At 43.7% G+C, this 17,516-nt stretch overlaps 2 protein-coding genes across 2 annotated transcripts; both read left to right on the top strand.

Moving 5' to 3' along the window:
* The first annotated feature begins 8,303 nt into the window (after positions 1-8,303).
* On the top strand, positions 8,304-16,616 carry LOC120284724. The gene is made up of 2 exons (XM_039293215.2): positions 8,304-8,340; positions 15,518-16,616. The coding sequence occupies exon 2, from the start codon at positions 15,539-15,541 to the stop codon at positions 16,448-16,450; it is 912 nt and encodes a 303-aa protein (XP_039149149.1). The 5' UTR covers positions 8,304-8,340; positions 15,518-15,538; the 3' UTR covers positions 16,451-16,616.
* Positions 11,591-14,736, top strand: LOC123327199. The gene is made up of 4 exons (XM_044922900.1): positions 11,591-11,801; positions 12,381-12,481; positions 12,614-14,547; positions 14,700-14,736. Exons 1-4 carry the CDS (start codon positions 11,591-11,593, stop codon positions 14,734-14,736), a joined length of 2,283 nt encoding a protein of 760 aa, XP_044778835.1.
* Positions 16,617-17,516: the final 900 nt, after the last annotated feature.

Raw genomic sequence — 17,516 nt, 5'->3', positions numbered from 1 at the left:
TTTCCCCACCTTTTCCTTCCACCAACTTGGCCAAGCTCAGGCATATAATTTCGTTGACGCGCAGAATAAATGATAAATGCAATCATTATAAGAAACACAGCCACAGCAGAGCAACGAAAACTTGGCGAACACGAACGCATGATTAAAACTTTGGCAAAGATGGGATGAGAGGAGGGCTGGTGGATCCACGATGGGTTCGCATTCTGAAGCGTTGATGCGCAGCTCAAGATACTTTGTGCACTGTGAAAAATATATACTTTTAGCTATATTTTTAAGTGTGACCAAAGCCAAATGATTATCAACTTTTCAACAAAAATACCAAAATATGAAGAAATTAAGAATTTAAATATATTTAGAACTATGATCTTATAATAATCAGCTAATAAGCTAAGTTTTTATTTTGGTGCTTCATTTTGTGACCAGTATTACTATGTTATTTCTCCGAGTGTAGGTTCTGCGGTCCATCCGATGCGTGCGGCCGGTTTCACCCCATTCCCTTGGAGTTCGATCGTGATACGCTGACCGAGTGCAGCGCGAATGTTTTATGACCAGTCCCGACCGAGTCCGGCATAATTTGTTAGCCCGGCTGAGTGGTCCGTGGTCCGAGGATGCTGGATCTGGATCTCAATCTGAATCTGGGGGCCATGCCTCTGCGGTCCTTTCCTGTCCGCCCCCTTTGCACAGAAGCTGCTCCACTCCGGTCGATTGCGTATATTTTTGTTCGTTTCTGTTTCTTTTTTTTTTTAATTGTATTTTTTTTTTATTTTGGGTTCGCTTCTTCATTGGCATCATTTGCCTGCGGGGCATAATTTTTGATGGGCTTTTGTCTGCTTCTTTGGAACCCAAAAGCCAGAAGAGATATTGTAGCGGAACGTGCGGTACCTGGTAAAAGTAAGGTAGTTGAGTTTAGGTTAACCTGAAATATATATATATTTTCAATAAGAACTGAAATACAAATTATTGCAAATCATTGAAAATAAAGGAATATGTAAATAGATATATACTTATAATAATCTTTTTTATACATTTTGGTTAGCTTCTAAGCAATTACAGGGTATTCTCAGCCAGCGTAGTCGAATTGCTCCGCGTTCTGTGCGAATGCTAACAGCTCCTCCATGCGCATCAGTCTGAAACTCCTCCTCTCAATCGTTTTTGGTGGACAGTGCGCATTTGCTTATTGGCTTGCATATGATCAGGGAATATGCTACACATTTTCACTTTATGAAGCTCCCTCCCCGGAACCCTAAGCCCCCCCTCCCATCTTTCCTAGCCTGGGGCACCACAGGAGCAGCAGCGGTTGAAGCGACAGCGAACGGCCCTCGGGCCAAAAAAAAGTCGGACTCAGCATGAATATTTTATTTGGCGAAAAAAAGTGTGTGTGGATCTAGTGAGCTACACTGAAAGAAATATTATCATTTTTAGCATACAAATTATATTCTTTAATTTGAAAAACTTTATTTCTAATCAGCTTTATTTTCTTTAAAGTTTATGAATGTATTTGAAGAATATCGAAACTGGATGAGCAGGATGGCGAATGAGATTGGGGAATGGGATTGGGGCTGGTATTGGTGGTACTGGTCTTGTCTGTCATGGACACGGGGCGCTGATGAACGTCGATTCGTGTCTGGCATCTTAAGGTGCCTTTTTTTGTACCCTGCACTGCTCAAAAGGTTTAGGGTTTCTTAAAATTTCAAGATATATTTTCTTTTAAGCAGAAAAATTGCACAATTGGAGTAGTTTAATTCTAATCTCGACTTCATAAATTTGCTATTAGATTTATGTGCCCAATTCCTACAACTTCTTCTCTTAAGCTAAAAAGTTTTGATACACCTGTTGTTTGTCTATCAACTTTGTAATTCTGCATTTTCCTGAAAAATAAAACTTATTAGAAAATTTTTCAATAAAATTCGCAATATTTGTAATCTCACTTGATCAGATTTAAGATACGAGATTGTGTGGTTTTTGAGATCTTCCCCTCTCTTTAACGTCTTTTTGTTTTTTTTTTCGTTTTTTGGCTTGGTGTGATTTGGTTTTTTTCCTGGCGATTCTTGGCTGCGCTGTATTTTATGCTCATTTAATCTCGCAGCGCGTTTTTAACACATTTAAGGAGTTCCTCGTGCTGAGAAGGGGGAGGGGGGTATGGCACCAGGCACCACATCATCGATTATGTTGCTCTTTTTTCGAAGCGTTTCATTTCGCTGTCCATCTCCGACTCCCTTACTCTGCCCCGTCTCGCTCTCTCAACCGATTTTTTCTTTAACTGCGCACTTTTTGTGGACCCTTGGCGGTTGTGGGGCGGGGAGACGCGGGGGTTGGGGGACAGACAATGGCCGAGACGAGCAGTGACTCGCTACCTGTCTTACACAAAATAAACGCACCAGCTCTCTGCCCATACCCCTTCTCTACACCGAGAGAAATAAAGCCAAAATGCGTACTCAAATATATATTTATAACCAATAAACAATGGTTACAAAACAAGAATGCCTGATTTTCTATGTCAACAATGAACATATTAGTTGAAATGTTAATTGTGTCGAACTTTAAAATATTTTATTTTATAGATTGTTATAAAAGCTGGAAATAGGAAAAGCTTTTATTTCATTAAATTATATTATACTTGCTAACGATACGGCAAAGTAAGGCCGTTAAATCAAGCGATTTGGCAAGTCACATATTTTTTCTCAGTGCACCTTCCTCCTTAATGTTTAATGTTTTCTCTGTCTTTGTAACATAATTTTTTTCCGTCTCTCTCTGTTTGTTTCCAGTTTGGAAACCCTTTAGGCGCTCATTGTCAGCTCAGGTTCTTCGATTCGGTTTTTGTATTTTTTTATTTTTTTTTTAACGAAACCAGATAAAAAGAGAAAAAAGCGAAAAAACGAGAAGTGAACAAACTGCCAGAGATATATGATTTCTTATTGTAAATCATGACATTCTGTTTTTTTTTTTTTTTTTTGCTTTTTGGCCCGGTAACTTGTCTCTTAGCTGGCTACCGTTTTGACGGTTACGCTGTGCCGGGTTAACGAACAGATGGACGGGAGGATCGGGTGGATTGGTAACGAGAAATTAGGATTTATCTGTTGGAACAAATACAAATACAAACAGTTCAAATATTAAATAAATATTTAAATTAAGTATTTAAATGCAAGTTGCAGTGGTAAAAAGAATTGTCTTTAATTAACAGTAAGAGTTTGGCTATAACGAAGAAGGCCAATTCCACCTCGGCAGGTATTAAATTATCTTCGGACATCCGATAACACTTGCACGGCATGTAATCTCCAACGGATCGTAGTTTACCCTTATTATAGGGGATTATAAATACTCAATCGGAGCCAAGAAAGGGGCCCTTTCAAAATGGCCCATTCTCAGTTTGATTCAGGCTATTTAAACTCTTTGAACCACTCAGCGGACCCTAATCCTTTCGCTGCACAAATTACCCCAATTCAGGTGCCACGGCTAACCCCTTTTTCTTCTTTGGGGGGGAAACTGCAACAAAATGTAAATAAAATGGCCACAAAAGGGGTATAACCGACGAAAAAAAAATATATATTTCGCCCACGGCCAAGTTTCACTTTGACACCTAAAGTGTGCGCGCATACCACCGATATGAGGAAAACCCCCAATTCCACACCCTCAGCCCCCATTTAACAACCTCTCCCCGCCCCCCTCACCAGCTGCCCTTGATGGGGCGCCCCTGTTCGTTTATTTTAATTTTTTGTTCGCCTGCGCTTTCGTTTTTCAGAGAGCGAAAAAAGAGGGATTTTCTGCTTTGGTTTTTCCTCCCGACAACAGGCAACATTTGCTTGGCACCCCCGACTTTTCCGCTTTTCCGCCGACTTTTTTCCTCTGCCGGCCGCGCAGTTGGCTCAATGCTCAATAGGTCTTGCGCTTGATAGGTCAGTGACCCACTTGGATGCGTTGTTGTTATCCACCATCATCGTTATCATCGTGTTGCTAATAATAATGACGTTGGGAATACGGCTGCGGATGATGTTGCTGCAGAAGGGTTAACACTGACTATGTTGCGCTTTAAATCTTTATATTTAGATGGTTAATTTGTTTTTATGTTTATTTTTTAATAGAATTTTGTAGAAATAGCAATATAAAGCCCTTGAAATATGCCTATATGTTTGCATATATTATTATATTCCTAATAATAATATTATTATTATATATATTGAATTTCTTAGAACTTCCTTAAAATACATGAAAAATAGCTTTCATTTCATTATTATCAATCTGCATTTTTAAATTTAATTTAATTTAAATTTAATTTAAAAGAATTAGAATAATTAGAATAAGCAATATATGTACATTTAGGCAACCTTTCCAATGCTTAAGTGGCACACTGTGTGCCCAGCCCCCTTTTGGGGCTGCGGTTGAGCCCCTTTGCTCGCCCCACCGCCCCCCCCCTCCTTTCAGCACTGCATCAAGTTCCCCACATCGTCATCATCGTGTTCTTTTCCCCCGATTTCTTCTCTCTTTTTTTTTTTAATTTTTGCCTTTTCCACAAAGTCAACGTTCTTGGCGTTTTCGCAGCTGCTTCGCTTTTTGCCATTGCCCCTGAAAGGGGAAAGGAGATGGGCTGATGCGAGAGTGTGGGGTGGAAGAGGGACAGCCTATGCTGGGGGCGTCTGTATGGGTGTGTTGTATCTGTGTGTGCTTGGAGCTGGCCAAGATTGCGGCACATGTGACGCTTTGGTCGCGTGCTGCCTTTCGCTCCTCATCTGCTCCTACTGGTTCTTCTTCTTTTTCACTTCCATCATCTGCAGGGACTACATTACACTGAACAAAAAGGGATAAAATAGATAAAAAGAATATATACCGATTACATATTATGTAAAACATTTTCAAATAATCATATCATAACCATATCATTTATCCATTTCATTTATAGCAACAAAAGGGTTACAAATTCCTGTCATATACTAACTAAGGTAACCTTGCAATAATTTTTTTGGTGCATGCAACTGCTGCTGCCGCTCGCTTCATTTGCAGCCACTGCAGTTGCGATTGCAATTGGCATGGGCGGTGTGAAAGGGAAGGGGGCGTGCTGCCTCCGCTCTTATCAAGAGCAGGTCATCGGGAGATGGCAGATGCTGATTGCAGGCGGAGGGCTCAGCAAAAGAAATGAGAAATGGGTGGCCATAGAAAGTGTAACTTCTTCAAGGGAATAATATTTAAGCTGCTGGAAAAGCGAGTTCGAGGGGAAAACTGGAGCTCTAAATCAATAAATTGATAGGGGAGTGACATCCACATCCTGGAGACACGCCATCGCACATCTACGATGGGCCTGGGGCCAGATCCCAAGGGCCATGTGTACATACACACATATATATTCCCCAATTAAAATGGCTTCTAATAATTTATTAAGCCATAAGGCATATTAAAGAAAGTTTAAAGACATGTTGCAAATATTATATTATATTACCAATTCAAAAAGAAAGAAATCTGCACTATAAAACTATTTAAAATACTATAATAACGAATAAATAAAGTTTTTATAAATACGTAGTTCTTTCTCTTTCACTTTTAGACTCTCCCTGTCTCTGTCTGCGCGTTAACTTTCCCGCTTAAGTGACGAACGCGAGCTCTTAATTTAACGGTAATTTGTGTAGAACAGTCTGCTGCTGCTCCATCGTCCGTCTCGCTTCCACTTCCTTCTGTCCCGCTCTTCTGGGGCCGCTGCGCAGGCGCACAATTTACTGTTGTTTAGCCTCCTAATTGATTGCCATTGTTGTTGTTGCTGCCGACTGCTACTTATGGCAAATATGAATTATTATTTATTTTTATTGAAGCGAACGGCGGCGTTTTCGTCACAATTTTTTGCGTAGCCAGCCAGAAATAATAGTAAACGCAAGCTGAGTGCAGAAATTTATTTGTTTTCATTGTTGTTGGGCTGCAGAAATTGTGTAATAAATAATTTACGCTCGCTTTTGCAGCGTGCCACATAATCATATTCAATAATAATAAAAGCAACAGCAAAATGGGCTGGGCCCCAGTTAAGGAGGTTGCCCACGAGAGCAAGCGAGACGGGCAGTGGGGAGCGAGCGGGATGGCAGAGTGGAGCTTGTTTGGGTCGCTGACCCAGAAATGTCAAACAGGGAAGTCTTTTAATTTGTATTTCTCCATACTCCATTTGATTTGCCTCTATCGCGTGGTGAGCTGATTTGTGGGACTTCAGTTCTGATAGGACTGGATATTTTTAAGTGTTCTCGGACTGTTAATATTGCAATGGCAGTGGTAAAAATCTGAATCTATCATACACAAGTCTTATCTTAATTTCGTTTTGAAGGTTAAAAATATAATAAATTTATGTTTTAATAAGTTGTTTAGATAAAAAAGTTTTTTACTCATTGTTTTTGGCATTGTTACTCTTGGTGGTTAAAATACATAAATTTCTTTTATTTAAAATTCATATATTTATGTTTGATATTATTTCAATTGAAAATAAGTTTAATTTTGAACACTAGATTGCTGTCAAATATAAAACTTCTTTAAAAAAGTATGGAGAATAAAGTTACTGTCTTTGTGTATCCAGAAACTGCGTGTTATTAAACTTATAACACTCCAACGTTGCCTCAAGTTGATTTCATCACCCCCATTCAAAACACTGTTATCTGAAAACCCCTGCCCTTTCTAAAATGGCCTGTTCAATCGTGCATTTTTCAAAACAACACATTACTGTTTATTTTGCTTTTTCTGGACACTGACAGCCAATTCGACGACACAGTGCACTCATATTACGCTTAATCAGTTTCGTATCCAAATATTTTGTATTTATTTTGCACTGCCTCGAGTAATTGGAGTTGCGAACGGGAAAGATATACAAATAATATAATAAAGGCGATCTAAAAACACAAGCAAAGCTGAGGGAAAACAAAAAATAAATCACAAAAATCGAGCCCCTTTTTCTGATTAATCCCCGTTTGCTCCTCCTCCTCCAACTTTTGTTCTTTTTGCTTTGGACTTCTTCGCTTGTTGCATGCTCGCACATGTTCATGTTTTTTATGCCGTTTTGTGCAAGAGTGTGCTTGAATTTCGTCATCTTGGGAAATCCTTGCATAATGTACATAAATATGTTTGTACATCCATACATACAGTTGTCGTCGAGTCGTTAGCCTACGTTATCGCACTTTTTGACCTCAATCTTAGTTTATTAAATAAAGAAAGTTTTTAATATGGATGAAAGCAAAAAAGGTGTCGGTAGGGCTAAAAACATAATTTAAGGAATCCAAACAATTATAATAAAACTAAATTAAATGACAGTGCATTTTCTTCAGATTTTTCGACGGGCCCCTTTGTTTAATAGTAGCTCATATTAAACTAGTTCTAAGTCTAACTTGTTTTTAATTATATTGCGTGCATTTTGAAACACAAAATTATTAAGAGAGCTACTACACACTACATATATACATACATATTTATGTATGTACATACATAGATACAAAGCTAATAAATGGATCTAAAGTAATGCCAGCTACGACAATTATTTCCCGTAAAATTTAAATTAAAAGCCAAGAATTGTTTTACGCGTATTTCGTAATTTTTTTCAAGCGTTTTCGCGCGCAAAGTTGGAAATGACAGAGAAGCCAATAGAGAGAGAAAAGGAGAGGAAAAAGCCTGTTTGTATAACGTGTGGGAGGGAGAGGGGAAGATGCAGAGGAAGACAAGAGTAAGAGCGAAAACAGGTTTTTCATGTTGCACAGTCAATTTTTGATATATGGTGAAATTGATTAAATATAGCCAACATCCAAATCGGAAATGTAATTAGCTAAACTCCTTATCATATATTCAAAATCACGTTTGAAATGTTTAGTGCGAATAACCTCCAACTTAATAATCTTTATTACATTGCTTGAATACACAAATAATAAAACAATTTAATTTATTTTGTTAAATACAATTTACTAAATAATCATTGTCTGCATATATGTACATTCAGGCAATAAAAACTGATTGTTCACGCCAGAAGGGCGCAAACAGTTGAGCGGCAGTGTAAGCGGCCAATGCTTTTACTCGAAGCTCCTCCACGGCTCGCAAGCACCGCTGCTCGCGCTCTCCTTCTCTTCTCTCGCTCTCCTCCCTTCCCGCAAGGTATTCACCACTCCGCGGTCCCGCGGTATTGCTACTGTTAATGTTAAGGCAGTCTTAAGTTACAAGTGCGCGAATAAAGACCGGAATTCTCGTGAAGTCGATCCCGAGTGTTTCATTACAGGGAAAAAAATCAGCAGCAACCGCAGCAACCCACACCCAGGATTTTTCCGCCCACTCCATTTCATGGTCCTTCGAGCCGGATGAGCTCTGATCCTGCCAGCGCTCCTTGCGGAAAATTCAAGATAAGTACGGCTTTAAATTCTATTCCGTCCGTGGTCGCCATTTTCGTTTTTCCAACGGCGTTTATTCTTTCCGTCCATCCGTATCAAGTGAAAAGTGAAAATATATAAGTACATGCGCCCAGCCACCGTGATTACTTTTTTTTAAGTGCATAAACAAGCACTTTGCCAATACCGGCCTCCTAATTACGGTGCTCCGCTGATATCCAAGCGCATGTACACACATATATACACTGTCCAAAATTCACTGTTATCGTCCGCTGCTAAACTGCTGTTTTTTTTGTGTGTGCCTCAATAAAATTTACAACCCAATACAAATAAAACTAAATTAAATTAAATATACACATATATATTAAATATATAATTATTGTAAATTAAATATAAACATACATATATTCACCCAATATATTCACATACAAAATATTCCAAATAAAGTTCACATACACACAAATACCCATAGCCATATACACATACATTACGACATATCCATTGTCAGACCTAGCTTCCAACGATATTGACATACACACAGTCGCGACTTACGCAGACTTTCCAAGTGCAAGTTCTTTCGTCTCCTCTTTGTTCGTTATTGCCCTGACAAAAACCAGCGCATAGCGACGAGAGAATACCCTATTGTCGAGACATAAAATAAAATAAAAAAAGTCCGACGATAAAATTTAAAAATAAATAATTTAATAAAAAAAAAAAAGGGAAATAAACGATTGTTTTAATTATTATTATTATTGATTATTATTTAATAATTATTATTTAATAATTATTTAACCCAAATAATAATTTTTTTTTTACAAGCTATTTCTGGCTCCCATTTCTGGTTCCTAAATTAAAATAATAAAATTGTGGTCCTAAATCCGGTAGCTATTTTTATAAATTTAAACTTGAATTTTCTAGCTATTTTCCATATATTAGCTATTTTTTTTTCGGGATTTCCAGTCGATAGCGATTTTTTATAAATCCTTGGCTATTTTCCAGACTCCAGCCGGTAGCTATTTTTATAAATTTAAACTTGAATTTTCTAGCTATAGCTAGCTATTAACTAGCCAATTTCTAGCTATTTTCTAGCTATTTTCTAGCTATTTTCTATATATTAGCTATTTTTTTGGGATTTCCAGTCGATAGTGATTTTTTTTATAAATCCTTGGCTATTTTCCAGACTCCAGCTGGTAGCAATTTTTTAGCGATTTTTTCAGAAATTGCAATTCATAGTTTTTGTTTTTATATAAATTTGAGCTATTGTTTTTCTGGACCACCAATATAGCTATATCTTCTTGTGGACTTCACTCTAGCTGTTGGTTTTCTTTTGTGAATCCTCCTAGCTATTTTTTTTCACACTGAATTTTAGCTATATTGTGCTTCATTTAAGCTTTTTTCAAGTTGATTGAAGATCTATTGGGCCTTATTTCACAAAGACTGCGATTTTTGTTTCTTTCGTGCTCCAATCTCCAGATCCCAATTGCAACTTTCTCCCGAATTCCGACGGGATCCTTTGTCTATCCAGATTTTGGTGCCCTCCGTATCTGGTTCTTTTTTTCTCAATTCCACATTTTTTTTTGTTTGCGTCGTGCAGGCCTTCTTGACTTCCTTCTCTTTGGGCATAGCTGAGCATGCCCCTAGAGGGAGACAAGAAAAAGACCACCGCACCTGGAAAAGAACAAAAGTTCAACCCGCAATCTCCGCTATCCACTCGCGGTAAGCCAGCACCCAAGTCCGTTAGTCCTAGGGTCAAACCCGCGACTCCCACTCCGAAAGCAAAGGGTTCGCCATCGACCAGTTCGAAGACAACTCCTAGGTTGGTCATTTCCCGACCAGTGACGCGAGCGTCTAGTGAGTCTTCTCTATCGAGAAAATCCGAGAGTCCCTCCGCTGTCGGGACTGATTTCCTCCGCGTCACACGCTCTAACACAAGAAAAATGGCATCCTCTGAGCAGCCAACGCCCGCAAACGCAGCGTTGCATAAATTCATCGCCGTCAGCGATCGCGTAAGCCTTTTCGAAGCGAAGATCAACACTCCTGATCAAGCCTCTCCGTCCCTACACACGTTACAAGTCCGTCTGCAACAGGTGCGAGCCTTATGGGACAAAGTGGAAAGAGAGTACGAAACATGCTCTGACCTAATGGCCCAAGAAGGATCCCTCGACACAGTGCCTATTCTCCAGGCCAAATATGACTACTGCTACTCAGTATACGAGTCATGTGCAGCACAAATTGGCGAAACAATCGACAGAGCAACGCCTCAAGTCGCGCAAGCACCCTCTCAGCCGCTAATTTCGTCCGGCTGCCGCTTACCTCCATGCGACACGGAAGTCTTCGATGGCGACTACCTCCGATGGCCCACTTTCCGGGACCTATTCACGGCAATTTACGTAAACAACCCCAGGTTGACTCCGGTCGAGAAGCTATTCCACCTCCTTACCAAAACAAGTGGCGAAGCAAAAGCCATCGTGGCGAAATCTCCTCTCACGAATGATGGTTTTGCTTCGGCTTGGGAGGCGCTTCGAGATCGGTTCCAAAATAAGCGACTTTTAGTCAACAGCCAGCTCAAGCTTCTTTTTAACTTGAGCTCAATTTCGCAAGAATCTGGTCATGCTCTAAAAGAGCTACAATCCACGATTCAGGGGTGTTTAACAGCACTAGAGCATTCCCAGGTATCCACAGAAAACTGGGATTGTATCTTGGTTTTCCTTTGCGCGAGCAAACTGCCCAAGCAGACCCTGTCCTTATGGGAACAGTCGCTAACTGCTAAATCCGAGATCCCAGCTTGGGAAGAAATGAATGCCTTCCTGAGCGAAAGGTATCGGACATTGGAAGCCATCGAAGATATGAAACCGACTCAGGCAGTTCCAAAAAGGCTTCAATCCTTCGAGACAAAGGTCAGCACCAAACAGAAAGGGTGTGACTTATGTTCGAAGGAGAACCATCCGGTAAGATTGTGCCCGCGTTTTCTTCAAATGTCTGTTGACTCGCGCTCCGGGTATATCAAAAAGAAGCAGCTATGTCTGAATTGTTTTGCCAGAGGTCATCAGCTACGGGACTGCACAAGCACGCACAGCTGCTTTACATGTAAGGGCAGGCACCATACGCTGCTGCATCGCAGCCCCCCAAATTCCGAAAATGCGAGTTTCTCAACCTCGCCCCCTACACAGCAACTTCCGAGACCCTCTAGCAGAAATGCATCGGCAAGCACCTCAGCGGTGCAAACTTTTTTCGCGTCCGGCACTTCAGCCGTCCTACTGAGCACAGCGATGATTGACGTGTGCCATTTGGGGATGAGCTACCGAGCCCGAGCCTTAATCGACTCGGGATCCGAGGCGACGTTCATTTCAGAACGCCTGTTCAACCTCATCAAGTTGCCATTCCGCAACACCCAGACCCAAGTCTCCGGGTTAAATCATTCAGTCTCCGCGAAGTCCTCGAAGCTGTGTCACTTCGGGATTCGCTCTCCTACTAAGCCAGGTCTACAGTTAGACACTGAAGCTTACGTCCTTCCGGAGCTCTCAGGCAAACTGCCCTCCTATCCGATCCCTCGGAATTCTTTGAAGGACCTGCCCGCACTCCGCTGGGCAGATCCTACCTTTTTTGAGAGCTCTCAAATTGATGTATTGATCGGGGCTGACATTCTACCATCCATAATGATGGATGGCACCCGACAAAATATTTGCGGCTCGCTCCTGGGCCAAGAAACTATTTTCGGGTGGGTGCTAACGGGGCCGATTTCCAAGGGCAAGCCGAAACGGGTCGCATCCTTCACGACCCAGGTGCATGAAATAGGCGACCCTGATACGCTCGACACGCTTCTCAGCAAGTTCTGGGAGGTGGAGGATCTACCAGTAAAGATGGTAAAAGAGTCGGACTCCTATTGTGAAAGGAACTTCCTCCAAACAACGACAAAAGACGCAAGCGGGAGATACGTGGTGACGCTCCCGTTCCGGGATCCCGAGAATATCGGATCCGATTTAGGATATTCAAGGTCCATTGCGCTAGCTCAGTTTCTTAGAAACGAAAATCGTTTAAAAAGAGACTTTCCATTAAAAGAGCAATATGACAGCGTGATCCAGGAGTACCTGGATCTGGGTCATATGAAAGAAGTTCCGCCGACTCACAATTCTCCATCGTATCATCTTCCTCATCACGCGGTAGTTAAGCCCGAAAGCACCACTACAAAGCTTCGCGTTGTATTCAACGCTTCAAGTCCGTCGGCAAATGGGACCAGCTTAAATGATATTCTTCATGCTGGTCCAGTCCTACAATCCGATCTAACGATCCAGGTCCTGAAATGGCGTTATTTTCAATACGTCTTCAGTGCAGACATCACGAAAATGTATCGTCAGATCTGGGTCGATCCGAAACATACCCCGTTTCAGAGAATTCTGTTCCGAAACAAGGAAGGAGATATCCGAGACTTCGAATTAAAAACAGTTACCTTCGGGGTCAACTGCGCCCCCTTCCTCGCCATTCGAGTCTTGCAACAGCTGGCAGAGGATATCCAAGTGCCATTTCCAAATGCCAGCCGCATCATCCAGCAGCACATGTACGTCGACGACGTTCTGGCAGGGGCGAATTCCGTAATCGAAGCCCAAAGTTCAATTCGAGAGTTGCAAGCAGCCCTAAGTGCCTCCGGGTTTCCGCTGAGAAAGTGGACCTCGAACAACAAAGGCGTCCTTAAAGACGTCCCGGCCGAACACCTCCTTCATAGCGAGTTCCTCGACATCGATGCCGAAAGCACGGCCAAGACGCTCGGTATTCGGTGGAGGGCAAAGTCCGACGAATTCTATTTCGTTCCTCCAGACATAGTTGTGGAACCCTCCTATACAAAGCGAGAAGTTTTGTCCCAAATCGCTAGGTTGTTCGATCCTGCCGGGTGGCTCGCGCCGTTCATAATCCGTTCAAAAATGTTCATGCAGGAGATTTGGTTGCAAAACTTAGGCTGGGACGATAAGCTTCCCACTGAAATGTGTCAGCGGTGGCAATCGTTTTTAGCCGAGTATTCCGACCTCAACCAGATCCGCGTTCCGAGATGGATCTGGTACCAGCCTGAGGTAATCATAGAGCACCACGGTTTCTGTGACGCGTCCCAGAGAGCCTATGGAGCGGCGATATACATCCGCGTCGAGGTGGGGCAAAAGATCCTGACTCGCCTGCTTACAGCCAAAACACGAGTGGCCCCGGTAAAAACCGTCTCCCTTCCTCGGCTAGAGCTCTGTGGTGCCGTGCTGTTAACCGAAATGGTGACAGCAATCCTCCCGCACATGCCCTCCGCCAGTTCAAATATCCGCTGCTGGACAGATTCCACAATCGTCTTAGCCTGGCTACGAAAGCCTGCGTGCAACTGGACCACATTTGTGGCCAACAGAGTTGCCAAGATCACGCAGGCGACGCCAGTCGACTGTTGGGCACACGTTCGCTCAGAACAAAACTCCGCCGATCTAGCCAGTCGAGGCGTATCCTTACATGAATTGGCAGATAACCATCTCTGGTGGCACGGACCAGAGTGGCTGCAAGGGCCACGAGAGCTATGGCCAGCACAAAGTGACACTCTTCCAGTGACCGAGCTAGAGCAGCGCGCGGTCAAAGTGCATTTTGTCAAGGCCCCGTCCATCGACTTTCTCGAGCGTTTCTCCAAGTTGGACAAGGCCCTGCGAGTTCTGGTCTATGTTCAACGCTTCCTTAAACGCTGCCGCAAAGGTTCGTTCTTGCCCAACTCACGCCCTACAAGTGAAGAGATCCGAGGGGCAGAACGAACTCTGACCTCCATTGCGCAGCGCAGAGCATATGGCCAAGAGCTTCAGCATCTGACCGAGAAAAGGCCTCTTCCAGTGTCAAGTCCGTTGGTGAATTTGTTCCCGTTCATTGACCAACACGGCCTGTTAAGGGCGTGCGGCCGTCTCACTGCCTCCAAAACCCTGCAATATGATGAACGTCATCCGATTATTCTCCCCTATAACTGTAGACTGTCGCGCCTTGTCGTCCAATTTACTCACCAGATTACTCTTCATGGCGGTAGTCAATTGATCGTACGCCTGATCCGATCGAAGTATTGGATTCCTAAAATCAAGAATCTGGTGAAGGCTGTGGTCAATCCTTGTAAGATTTGCACGATTTACAAGAAGAGACTCCAAACACAGCTGATGGGCGATTTCCCGACAGATAGAGTCTCCTTCTCTAGGGCGTTCACCTACACGGGTATCGACTATGCCGGCCCGTTCGAAATAAAAAACTATACAGGGAGAGCGTGTCTCATAACGAAGGGATATGTTTGTGTGTTTGTGTGCTTTTCCACGAAGGCTATCCATTTGGAACCCACTTCCGATCTAACAACCGAGAAATTTCTAGCGGCCTTCGCTCGTTTCGTAGCGAGGCGCGGTTGTCCTCAACGGGTCCATTCGGATAATGGTAAGACCTTTGTGGGGGCGGCAACTTTGATTTCCAGGGACTTTCTCCAAGCCATCAAAGAGTCCGTGACTGATGCATATAGCCATCAGGGACTCGTATGGCGATTCATCCCACCCGGGGCTCCACATATGGGGGGTTTGTGGGAAGCAGGGGTGAAAAGTTTCAAAACCCTGTTCCTTAAATCGACGTCAGCCCGCAAATATACATTTGAGGAGCTGGCGACACTTCTCGCTAAGATTGAGGCTTGCCTCAACTCTAGACCCCTCTCCCCTATGTCCGAAGATCCCTCAGATTTGCTGGCCCTCACACCAGGCCATTTCCTTATTGGAGGGCCGTTGCTTTCCACGGCGGAACCCGAGATAAAGGGCGAAGCCAAGTCGATAATAAATCGATGGCAACACCTCAAGGCACAACATCAGCAGTTTAGTGCACGGTGGAAAGAGGAGTATCTTAAGGAACTCCATAAACGAAGCAAATGGCAATTTCCGACCAGGAATCTCCAAGCCGACGATATGGTAGTTGTCAAGGAGGACAATCTACCACCGCACGAATGGCGGCTCGGCAGAATCGTTTCTGCCTTTCCAGGAGCCGACGACCGCATTCGAGTCGTCGAGATCCGTACGTCTCGCGGCACCATAAAACGCCCTGTCCACAAGGTTATTCTGCTACCGATGGAGGACAAAGAGTCCTCCGTTCCTAGGGATTAGGGCACTTCCCCCATTCCGGGGCCAAAAGAGTAGTCGGCTCATACTAAGCTTCTTCATTTCTTTTATTGGCAGACTTACTCACTTCCTCCAATAATGGCTCCGCGACCTCGTGCCACCCAGTCGTTGGAAAGCAGACGTACTCGAGGTATCAAATCCTACCGCTGCCGAGTCTGCTCTGGAATCCATGCACTTCGGAAGTGCAAGAGGTTCCACAAACTGAGCGCTGAAAAGCGCCTTCGGGCAGTACTTATTAATAAGTACTGCTCGAACTGCCTCGCCCATCAGCACTCAGGAGGAGACTGCCGAAGCCAAGAGGGATGCAAGAAGTGTGGAGGAAACCACCACACTCTACTCCACATGCACGAGGTCCGTCCCGCTCCGTCCCCAGCAGCGCTACCAGCTCCGACGCGCAGAGAGCGCCATCCCGCTGCACCTCGTCCGGTCCGGATTTCCCGCATTCCGCCACCAGCCCCAGTCGCCAACAATCAACGGCGTCCGAAGGTCTCCGTCGCGTCTCCGGCGGTGGCAACGGGGCAGCAGAAGGCTGTTCCCATTCTGCCTACAGCCATCGTCGTGCTGGACACGGGCTCGAAGACCTTCGAGACCGGGGCCATGATCGACCCATGCATGCCGGTGAGCAGCATCGACCGGTCGTTGGCGGCTGCGTTCCGGCTGCCCATCGCCCGGCTGGGAGGCAACGAGGTCTGCTCGGTGACACTCCGGTCCCGAACAAGCACCTTCCGACTCAACGTCGTCCTGAAGGTCGAACCCAGCCTAAGGATCCGGACACCCATCCAAGCTCTGAGCGACGCCGCCAGGGCCAAGTTTGACGGTGTTCGTCTCGCGGACGAGCGCTTCCACCGGCCGGCCTCCATCTCCCTCGTGTTGGGATCAGATGTATATGCCAACTTGATCCAACCGGGGTTCCTAAAAATTGATGATGGCTTGCCCGTCGCGCAGAACACGGTGTTCGGATGGACCGTTTCTGGAGCGTGCACGGAATGAAGAGGCCGATCCTGATGTCTAGCCGGCCAGGGATACCTTTGCCTACGCAAGGGGGGGGAGAATGTTCACGCCAGAAGGGCGCAAACAGTTGAGCGGCAGTGTAAGCGGCCAATGCTTTTACTCGAAGCTCCTCCACGGCTCGCAAGCACCGCTGCTCGCGCTCTCCTTCTCTTCTCTCGCTCTCCTCCCTTCCCGCAAGGTATTCACCACTCCGCGGTCCCGCGGTATTGCTACTGTTAATGTTAAGGCAGTCTTAAGTTACAAGTGCGCGAATAAAGACCGGAATTCTCGTGAAGTCGATCCCGAGTGTTTCATTACAGGGAAAAAAATCAGCAGCAACCGCAGCAACCCACACCCAGGATTTTTCCGCCCACTCCATTTCACTGATCTAGGCAAGTTTGATCATTTGTTTATCATGTTGTCATTCTTTAAATTTATATTTTAAAAAAAGTATTAAATAATATAACATTGTGAACTTCCCTTCTCAAAATATTTTAAAATGTAAAAAAGTAATCAAACTTTGCCTAAAAACTCCTTTTTTTCTACTACCTTTTTTACTCATTTAATCCGCTCATAGAATATACTCCCATTTATCATACTCTTTCTACTACGGTTTTATGGCCTCTTAAGAACGCTTGCTCTCCCTCCGCTCTCTTGTTTAAACAAATACAAATCAAAACCGAAAGCAAGAGCAAAGTGCAATAACAAAAACCACAAGCAAAGAGTGTTGTACAATTGCAGTTTTTGTTTTGTCTTGGCGTTCGCTGGGCAGCGCAGTCGGATTCACTGCCTCTTCGCTCCTTCTGATGACTTCTTCTTCTTCTGAATTTACCTGCTCGACAAGATCTTTGTGTACCCACACATACACGCGCACACAGCCTGCCCACTCACTCTTAGTTGAAACGAGAAAGAACGTTTTGTAAGAGTACCAACTAAGACATACCCTTCACATTGTTTGTTCATCTACGAGTTATAATTGTTACTTCAGCTAACAATTATATAATAATATTTTTCCAGTATGCGCAAGCCAATCACTTAAATTTTTACAATATTAAAACCCTAGATA

This window comes from Drosophila simulans, chromosome 3L, assembly GCF_016746395.2.
Source record: "Drosophila simulans strain w501 chromosome 3L, Prin_Dsim_3.1, whole genome shotgun sequence".
Taxonomy (NCBI): Eukaryota; Metazoa; Arthropoda; class Insecta; order Diptera; family Drosophilidae; genus Drosophila; species Drosophila simulans.
The sequence above is the reverse complement of the archived record's forward strand: the minus strand, read 5'-3'. Positions and strand labels throughout refer to the sequence as shown.

Coding starts and splice junctions, on each gene's coding strand:
- LOC123327199 (XM_044922900.1), top strand. CDS start 11,591: ATGATTGACGTGTGCCATTTGGGGATGAGCTACCGAGCCCGAGCCTTA. Junction 12,482..12,613: donor ATCATCTTCCTCATCACGCG/GTAGTTAAGCCC, acceptor CTAACGATCCAG/GTCCTGAAATGGCGTTATTT. Junction 14,548..14,699: donor GGTATCGACTATGCCGGCCC/GTTCGAAATAAA, acceptor CTCGTTTCGTAG/CGAGGCGCGGTTGTCCTCAA.
- LOC120284724 (XM_039293215.2), top strand. CDS start 15,539: ATGGCTCCGCGACCTCGTGCCACCCAGTCGTTGGAAAGCAGACGTACT.